The sequence below is a fragment of the Mchenga conophoros genome, linkage group LG19 (genome assembly GCF_057382185.1).
Source record: "Mchenga conophoros isolate Kocher_MC1m ecotype Shallow Benthic linkage group LG19, M_conophoros_male_GT1.1, whole genome shotgun sequence".
NCBI lineage: Eukaryota > Metazoa > Chordata > Actinopteri > Cichliformes > Cichlidae > Mchenga > Mchenga conophoros.
The window spans coordinates 20,358,220-20,367,900 of NC_140544.1; the positions used below are offsets into that span (position 1 = coordinate 20,358,220).

Sequence of the window (9,681 nt, forward strand, 5' to 3'; positions counted from 1 at the left end):
TAACAAATTTAATCTGTATTAGGTGCAATATAAACTGTGACTTTTCAAAACTAAAAAAATATTTACAAACAAAAAAAAGTGAAAAATAGATCACAGCTGAAATAAAAATCAGAATAAAGCAGACATACGGTTGCTGTTTGTTTCCATGAGTTTATGGATCAGGCTCAAAGGCACTGTTTGTATTGTCTGTTGGCCTCTTTGGCAGAGGTCGCCCTGCTGATCTGCCTATCCTCCTGGTGCTACTGGTCGACGCTGATGCGTCTGCATCTGAAAACGTGGCTTGAGAGGAAGCTGCAGGGACTCGTGGCTTTTTCACCTTCTTTTTTCTTCTACTTCTATGTGGGAAACGTATTTCACAATCAGCACTTAATATCTCTCCACCACAATACAGCTTCATCAGCCTGTGTAGTTAGGAGTAGTTCGGAGTGAAGCAAAGAGAGCCACTTACCTAGTAACTGCCATCTCAGGTTCCGTGTCGGAAAGCGTCGGCTCGGAAAGAAACCTAAGTTCTCCAGAAGAACTAATGGCAGCAGACACCTTGGAGATACGAGTATAAAGAAAAAAGTGATGGCCCATGGGAACAGGAAAATCACGCATATATAAAACCAGACCACATTTGTGAATTTATGAAATGAAAAGCAATCAAAGTGACACTTGCCCACTGTAGGCTTTAAAATGACTCACGGTTTGTCATAGTTTCGCCAAAATAGCTGCTTACAGCAGAACATGGAAGTTGTAGCTACAGCTAGATTTGCATCAGAAGACTGAAAAATACAGAAACTGATATTTTGTTCCAAATCTCTTATTTTCATGCACAAAAGGTGGAATGACAAAGACCACTGCTGTTCAAAATATTGTTGTAGCTGTAGTATGTAAAAGGAGAACCAGGAACCACAGAGCAATATATTGATATTTTTCAGTCTTCTCTTCTTTTTTGTAACTGACATGAAATCAAGCTGACAATTTTTTTGACAAAAGGCCTACAGTGGGTATAAAAAGATTAATTAATGAGATGTGAACTCCACCCCCACTTCACCTTTTAGCCAAAATACATTAATGAACACGTCCCAGTCAGACGCCACTCTGATTTTTTTGTTCTCTTACCCTAGTAGGTGTTGACCTCTCATCAGGCTCTTTAGACAAAGGCATGTGAGTCCCCTCTTCATTGTAATCCCCTACAACAATAACATGTTTTTATCATTTTTATAAACAATTTTTTAAAAGCATATCTACCACAAGAAAAGATAATCCACCTACTCTGATCTGCTACGTAAGAAGCAAGAAAATATCCCTGCTGCCCATTTTCAAGGCGTCCAAACCACCAGTTCTCGTTGTCTTTGTACAGTACTTGGATGACATCACCACGGCGAATGGTCAATTCATCAGAGCGATTTGCTTTGTAATCATAAAGAGAAACAACCTATGAATGGAACAGAAAGGTAGGACAGTTGAATAAGTGTGAAATAAGGCTGCGGCTGAGCTTTAAATTACACTGGATACTTACTACTTGCTGAACAGGTGCAGAATCAGTTTCCACGTGGATCCCTGAAGAGACGTGGTCAAGAAGAGTCTGACAAGGAAAAAAGGAAATAATTTCATTCTTATAGCAACAAGCAGGCAGACACCACTGCAGTCCTTGCCTATCTCAGCAGCATTAAGATTAATTGGAAACATTACAAAATCTTACCGTCTGTAGTCTAAAAGACGAAGCACCTTTTAGAAAATGACCAACAGGATTGAACCCACCTAAAAGTATAAGAAAAAACATCAAGAATTGAAACTGCAGTAATATTTTATGTATTACCACGGTAAATATTGTACATTACTGCAGTAACTGCAATTTGCAGTAGTCACTTCAAGAGATGGGTAACAATTGCCAGCAGTCCATCTGTGTTTCTGTTCATAGCATACATGCTGCACAGTGCTGAAAAGACTTGGCCCAAGTTGTACGTAGCACAGTTATAATCTTCATAATCATTTGAATTCAGTTACACAGCTCCACTGGTTAAATACAAATAACTGTGTGATTAACTGAAAAAAGCCACTTACAGGGCTGAGTGCTCAGAGAAGCCTGTGGGATAAGCTGCTCTGCCAGAGCACCAGTGAGCTTCAGTCTGGAGTGTGGTGACAGGAGAGATGGAGGTGGGAGTGAGGCATTTAATCCTGTCTGTAAATAAAAGAAATAAATAAATACATAACAGCATTAAGGTGCAATAAATCAATTAATGCAATTTTCTGTTTTGTATTATAATAAAAGTAAAATTCACATTTGTGTATTTCATGTAAACCCTCTAATACAATTCTCACTGTCAGGAACACAGATTTAAAATCAAGGTTAAATAGAAATCCATACATTTCTTTGAAATATGAAAACATAAATTAACACAGAGCGGGATTGGCATATTACACAAAGGGGAAAAATGGCTGAGTTTACAATTAAAGTATATAAACCCGGTTCTATGCTGTTTCCCTTGTCAACACATTGAGGGCAACTGAGCAATAAAGCGATTGGAGGCAGATTACAGAAAACAAAATCAATATTGACAGAAATGACTCATAAAGCTTGACCTCAGCAATGCTTCAGTATATAAAGGTGTGTATTTTGATATAGTACTGATAAAAACTCACTGTGCCGACATCTGATGTGAAGCTCCGGCCTGTGTGAGTACTGCTTAATTTATCTGCAAACCAGAAAAATAGGTTAAAATACCAAATCTAATATAGCTAATTATATAAAGTCCTTCTCATCTAAACTGCTTAGAGTACCTTGCTCATAAATGAATCCAGTAGCAGAAGATCTTTGACGTGGTTCCTGAAAAAAATATGTAAAAGAATTTCAGTTAATTTAACTGCACACTTATTTCACTCTACATTTAAAAATTAACATGAGCATTTACCAGAACTGAGTCCAGTTGTTCCTTCACACACTGCATTTTCAGTGCAAGTCTTGTTGCTTGGGCAAACTGATCCATGGCTGCAGAAATAGATGTGTCCTGCAAAGCTAGAGGGTCAGGTGTGTTTAAAACAGTTTTGATATCTTCAGAAGCTGATCTGCTTGCTGCTTTCATACTGTGCACCTCCATCTGGGAAACTAGAAAAAATAAGAGAAAAATAAGGCAGATATGAAGCCGTGCAAGTCTGTACAATACTACTGACTAACTTCTTCTTTTGTCAAACAAAACACAAACCTTTGCGGTCATACAGGTACACGTGGACGGGCTGGCTCTGACCGAAGGCACAGAAAGCTACCATGTTCTCGTAGGGGTGAAATGACACGCCGTGGAGAGCCGTGGGGTAACAAAGCTCTGAATATACTGCAACTTGATCACCTGGGAAAAGAAACGGCTGGAGCAACTATGCAGAATACTGTCAAAAACATTAAGAACCGACTAGTGTCTTTGTTACGGGAAAAAATAAAAATTTCATGCTCACCTGTATCAGTATTCCAGACATACGCCATCCCATCCTCACTGCCAGAAAAGATGAAGTTCCCACATGGTGTAAAAGTACTGTAAATCCTCTCTCTGTAGTTAATGGCTCCAGTGTATTTCTTTACAGCCAGACTTAAAGAGGGAAAGCCAAACACATATTCAAACACACATACAATAATATAATAATCACTCCTCATTTATATGCAGAGTATAATACAATACTTTAATATTTGTCTTTGCTTTATTATAATTTCGTCTTACATTCTCAAATCCATCATCCTCAGCACACTGTCTTTGGCATGTATGAGCAGGCACCGCCCATTCGGATGGAGCTGCAGCATGTTGATGGGGATACCACTGAGATCACTCTCATCAATTTTCTGCCAAAAGAAAACATGGGATTTTAAAATGACCATAAACTAACATTAGCTAAATAAAGTGCAGTGAATAGTATCAATTCTTGTACCCTCTCTATACACCAGTGGCGACATGGCTGCTGCTGTTGCCTGCTGTCATTTACTGAGGTTTTCCACACAATGATGAGGCCCATGTTGTCTCCAGAAAACATTCGTTGACCTATTTACAATGAAAACAACATCAGATATGGCATAAGATATACAAGAGAACAAGCCTCACATTCATTATAAAAGACCAAACACAACACCCCTTCACAGAAAGGCACACATGTTCCTCATAGACACAAAACCAGAATTAGTTGGCTGGCTTTGAGTTTTTCTTTGCTTTAAAAAGAGAAGCTTTCCTTCTCTCTGAACTGGGCCTTGAAGTAAATGACAGTGACCGTAAACAGTCTAAGACAAATTTAAATCTCAGTTACTCTCTCTAATAATGGAAAAAAATAGTCCAAGGCAAGTCAAAGCAAATCAGTCAGTCTGGCATAAAGGTTATACTGGCAGGAATGTTTGGGGAAAAATTGGAGCCAGTGGATTTATAAAAACAGAGCTATACATAAAGTTCACATTAACCACCATTTTATTTACAGCTATTAATAACAAGATTCATTAAAACATATACAAGAGACATCATTCTTTAAGAGACTACATTTACTCTTATCTTGTTCCAAGTTTTCCTAACTCACAGTAGCTGACAACACAAACACACACACATCGGGGACATGTTTCCATAACAGGGCTTACAGTACCTTCGGAGTCAAAGCAAACTGTGTTAATGAAACTGCCGTGACCCTCAAACTCCTGCAGCAGCTGGCCATTCACATCACCGACATCAACTCTCCACACTCGTATCAGGCAGTCGTAGCCCCCAGTTACCACCAGGTTCTGGGCTGTAGGATGGTACCGAGCACTGTACACAAACGATGGATGAGGGAGCACCTTCTGGGCTGTTACTTGAAGCCTCTCTACATTCCACTCCCTGAGGGAAACAATGTAAAAATACAAAAACTATTTTATATAAAGAAAATGCGTTTGCTAGTTTTTAAATCAGAACATCACCAGTATTGTTGAGGCCGTTTCTCAAAAAAGCAATATATTACACACACTACAACTTAGGTAACTTTATTTAGAGCTAAAATATAATAGATTATACAAAAACTGAGTCACTACAAGAAACAGTGAAACCTCATTCACTTCTAATCACTTTTATTTAATCTTACATTGTACAATGACAAAGTTACCTGACAGTTCCATCAGAGGAGGCAGACAAAAGGCTGCAGTCATCTCTGGACCAGCAGAGATCATACACTATTTTGAGGTGACCATTGAAGGCAGCCAAAACCTTGCCAGAGGGAATCTCATACACTGAAATAAAAACAGCATTTTATTTTATTTATTTATTTTTTACCTGATTTTTTAAAAATATATATGCACAGACAAGGAAGAATCCAGATGTCATCAAAGAGGTGTTCGTGGCATACAAACAGCAAAGAAATTACCTGGTTGGAGTCAACAAAGCATTAGAAGGGGGACTTTTACACCGATGAGATGTGACCTACCTACAACAGGGAACGCATCTTTGTCAGCACAAGCAGCAGCCAGTATGGTTCCAGCGTGAGAAAAGAGTACTGTGAAACAGCCCATCTGACCACCACGAAATGCCAGCATTGGCTTGTTAGGAATTCGACAGATCTGCAACAGTAAAACTCTCTTTAGTTCTTTGACTGCCACTCTTTGCTACTTACCCATGTTCAGGCTAAAAATATGAACATGTATATTTGTATGTAATATTGATAGGAGCAGTTTAAACCCTTCTACAAACCTGACCAGGCAGCCTGCTCCATCTCAAGGTTAGAGGTTTGCTGTCTAGAGGTTGTGTCAGACTTCTCTTGGTGATCTCATTCTGCAGTTCACTATAGGAGGTGCTGCCTCTCTCCTCCTGCAGTGCCATCATAGACCGAATACTAGGGTCCACCTGAAGAACATAACCAGCTCAGCTACAACATACTCCATCCATGTACATATGAAGATTTATTAACCTTCCAATAACTAGACAGTAGCAGCTAACTTACATGCTCAGGGAGTTTAATGCCTTTTACTGTAACATAGAGGGTAGATGCATATTTGGTTCTTGGGTACTTTCTCCACCATTCAACCACCTCAACTGTTTTAGGTTGGCTCTTTGCCCGATGTGGAGGGCAAAAGAGCTGGAGACGAAGTTTACTGTCAATATTCAAGACACCATTTGTGCCAACAAGCTGAAAAATGGAGGGGCATACATATTAACAGGGGAGATTAAAATACAACCAGACTGATCTTTTCTTTCTAAATGATCAGATTAAACACATTACCTTCAGAAATGCCCAGGCAATCTTTCGGAAACCTCGATCATGCTTGTCAACATCAATGTTGGCTCTTGCTTCTTCCATAGTCACAAAATCAAGGATCTTTGCAAAACATTTCAATAAAGGAAATTACTGTCACAAATGTTAAAATATGGTTTATTAACTGTTATTGAAATAACTCTTACTTCAAAGAACAGTATGACTTTGGGGCCTTCGTCATGTTGTTGAACAAAGTAGCCAAAACGTTCATTGAAGATGATCTGCTCCTGCCACTCAGGGACGACTGATTTGTTCTTCTTGAAGTCATAAGGCTGGGTCATGATGGGGAGAACATGGTCAACGTTTTCCTGCTCATAAAATGAGGATACGGGGCGATGACTACAAAAAAGAAAAACAAATTTGAACTGAAGGCAAAATGTGTTATAATTCAAAGGTTTTGGCACAGTTAAGTGGCTTATAAATACAAATATCTATAGATCGTGCCTAAATTTAACTGAAAAACAAGTAACCATGGTCCAATTATTTTAAGGTAAAAATTTCTAAATAAAAAATGTGCCCAGAAATTGAAACACACCACTAAACTTAATAGCAGAAATGTCTCACCAGTCTTCTTTCTTCACATATTGCCCTGTGGCTTCATCAACAACGTGGATCTTCACCATGGGGTGTGAAATCATCAAGTCGGTCTTGAGGCGGTCTGTTCTGTGAATGTACACTCCAAGAACAAGGTTGTCATCAAAAACTGGTTTCTGAGGTGCTTCTGACTCCGCTTCACTCTGGTCTTTGACAACTACAAGGGGAGAAAACAAAATATGAAATGCATCACCATCAACACCTTTCTTCACCTTTAACTGGAACTTGGTGAATCCTGAGAATTATCGTGCAATCACCATGTTTTTTCTTCCTCTTTTTCTTCTTTCCCTTGGATTCTGTTTCATTTTCCACATCAGCATCCAGGTCTGTATCTTCATCTTGATCCCTGGAGGCAAAAAAAGAAGTAGAAAGAAATCAAACACTGTTGCTTTATCACTAAATATAACTCCATAGTACACTAATAGTTATACACACCCTGCATCTGAATCTGTGACTACAGATTTCATCTTTTTCTTTTTCTTCTTCCCCACATCATTACTAAGCGTAACACTTTGTGAGACAGCACTCTCATCTTCTCCTTTGACCCTTGTCCTCCTTGAAGTCCTCTGGTCCTCCTTTACTATCTTTTGCTGGTATTCATGCAATAGGTTATCTTCTGTGTCCTCCTCCTGGCTTGCTTCTTTAACCTCTGTATCACCTTTGCTTTTTCCCTTTTTATTTTTCTGCTTTGGGGCCTTTCCACCTACAGAATCATTTGGATCCAATGGAATTTCAGACTTTGATGCATTTGCATCCTCTTGGATGTGACTTCCGATGTCCTCGGGCATAGGAGGAGAGGGAAGGTCCCTCTTACTTTTTCTTTTAGATTTTGATGTTTTAATCCCCTCTTGGTTTCTATTGTTGTTAAAATTAACCTTCTCTGAAATTTCTCTCTCCCTTCTTTTATTCTTTGTGTAGCGAGGGCTGCCCTCTTCTGGGTCATATGTGTTCTGGAGGATGGTCTCATTGTCTTCTGTGTCCTTCTCAAGGTTGATATTTTTTTTTAGATTCTGAAGCTAAAGAGGAAAAGGTAAAGAGGTGTCAGTACTTACAGTCTTTTTATTTTGTTATTTATTAAAACTTCCGCAATTAAAATATGTCCGACATGTTGTCTGTTTTGGAAGAAGGGCATCATGACAGCCTTGTTTACATAAAATGCAGAATCCACAAGGATTCGGAACTATTCAGAAATAGTTTTAAGACATGTCCTGCAAGTTCTATATGTTTTTGCCAACATATAGAGCATCTGATGTAAAATTATCAATAGAACACAAGAATGACATACCACAATAGTCTCCGGAGTTTCAGTGCTTTTCTTTTTCAACTTTTTCTTCTCAGATTCTGTGTACTTCTTGAAGACTTCATTAAATCTTTCCCGGGTTTTTGCCCGGTCTTCACTCTCACCTATAAAAGGGAACATTTTAAATAGATTACGTGACAATGCAGATTAGACTTTATAACATAAATAAGATTAACTACACGTTGTTGATAACACTTCTGTAGATTGATCAAATCTTTTTGCAAAACTTGTAACTGCATTTTTACGCTACTGCATCACACCAAGTAAGAGAAGTAAGAGTAGCAATGCAACAGACAGGGGGCAAGTGAGGTGAAGAAGAGAGTGCAGGCATGGTGGAGTGGGTGGAGATAAATATGAGAGGAAAGAAGGACACCAACAACATTTTGCAACATTTTAGTGAGACCTAATATGATGTATGGTTTGGAGATGGTGGCACCAAGAAAAAGACAGGAATCTGGGCTGGAGCTGGTGATGGAGTTGAAAATGTTAACAATGTTAAGGGAGTGACCAGAATGGACAGGATTAAAAATGAGTACATCATAGGGACAGCTCAAGTTTAAGAGTTTGGAAACGCTACCGAAGTTAACGAAACAAGACCGAGGGGGTTTGGGCATGTCCAGAGGAGGGGACAGCGGATAGATTGGAAATATGTTAAACATAAAGCTACCAAACAGGAGGAAAAGAGAAAGACTACAGAAAAGATCCGGGAATGTAGTGAAGGAGGAAATGCAGAGGGATAAGGAGAGATGCAGGCAGATGATGTACTGTGGCGACCCCAAATGGGAGCAGCCGATACAAAACGACATTGCTACTTTAATTTAAAGAACCTTCCACCATTGGAGTGAGGAGGGAACAACAGGAAACGTACCTGCTGGCATTCTCAGACAGCGTGGTGTTTCTCTTTCCGAGCGCAAAATGAGAATAATCCAGGACTTAAGACTCTCATTCTAAAAGAAATGCATGACAACGACGTTAAAGTTGCACAACAAAACCTCTACTGGGTTAGCTAGGTTTTGCTAGCCAAGCGTTTAATTATATAGTTTAGCACTCTAGTAAAATAAACCCGTATTAAGTCTCCCGTGGTGTTTTTATTTGCTGAAGTCAGAGTATAGGAAAAAGTACAGTTTGTGTGAACCACTAACCTTAGCCACTTTAGCAGCTAGCTTGCTAAATGCTTCTGATAGCTCACTGACTTTACAGGGTTACTACATTTGGTAAGATAATATTTAGGAGCTTCAACGAACAGTCTGAGTATTAAAACAAACCTCGCCCCACAGAAGCAGTCCGTAAAAGTATGTATAAGAAGCAGAAGAGTTGGCCGAGGGTCAGCGCATGTATCTACTCTGCAGTGATTGTCCGGTCCTCCATCTTTAACAACAACGCTTCGACGGTTTCCAAGTCAACAAATCTGAAAAAGAGAGGCGGAGCCGGTCAAACGTAATCTGACGTACATACAAAAACAATAACCAATCAAGCTGAAGACAGAATTTCATAACAGAAATACATTTTCATGTTTTTTCTGTTATGATTAACTTCATTTTCTTCTTATTTTATGTCTACCT

The 9,681-nt window shown here is 39.1% G+C and overlaps 1 protein-coding gene across 3 annotated transcripts; it reads right to left on the bottom strand.

Annotated features, from left to right (window-relative positions):
* Positions 1–136: 136 nt before the first annotated feature.
* ahi1 (Abelson helper integration site 1) lies at positions 137–9,518 on the bottom strand. Of its 3 annotated transcripts, none has more exons than XM_085257717.1 (27): positions 9,385–9,518; positions 8,988–9,066; positions 8,105–8,223; positions 7,255–7,835; positions 7,077–7,165; positions 6,790–6,976; positions 6,372–6,564; positions 6,193–6,288; positions 5,914–6,099; positions 5,664–5,816; positions 5,401–5,533; positions 5,083–5,206; positions 4,591–4,820; positions 3,898–4,007; positions 3,693–3,811; positions 3,433–3,563; positions 3,189–3,329; positions 2,898–3,091; positions 2,767–2,812; positions 2,629–2,681; positions 2,050–2,167; positions 1,688–1,746; positions 1,505–1,570; positions 1,258–1,420; positions 1,105–1,175; positions 449–537; positions 137–335 (listed from the first exon to the last, which is right to left on the bottom strand). In XM_085257717.1, the coding sequence occupies exons 2-27, from the start codon at positions 8,995–8,997 to the stop codon at positions 152–154; spliced, it is 3,645 nt and encodes a 1,214-aa protein (XP_085113843.1). In that variant the 5' UTR covers positions 8,998–9,066; positions 9,385–9,518; the 3' UTR covers positions 137–151. The 3 variants fall into 3 exon arrangements, 2 of the variants coding, with proteins under 2 accessions (XP_085113843.1, XP_085113844.1); XM_085257718.1 differs by having other exon boundaries at positions 9,262–9,393; XR_014890008.1 differs by lacking the exons at positions 137–335; positions 449–537 and having other exon boundaries at positions 1,258–1,395.
* Between the last annotated feature and the right edge of the window lie 163 nt (positions 9,519–9,681).

Bases quoted from the DNA above. Each gene is read 5' to 3' on its own strand.
- ahi1 (XM_085257717.1), bottom strand. The intron at 3,092-3,188 runs GTTTGTGTTTTG...TATTTTTTCTAG, and splicing joins GTACCTGTATGACCGCAAAG to TTTCCCAGATGGAGGTGCAC. The intron at 1,747-2,049 runs GTAAGTGGCTTT...TTATACTTTTAG, and splicing joins TTCTCTGAGCACTCAGCCCT to GTGGGTTCAATCCTGTTGGT.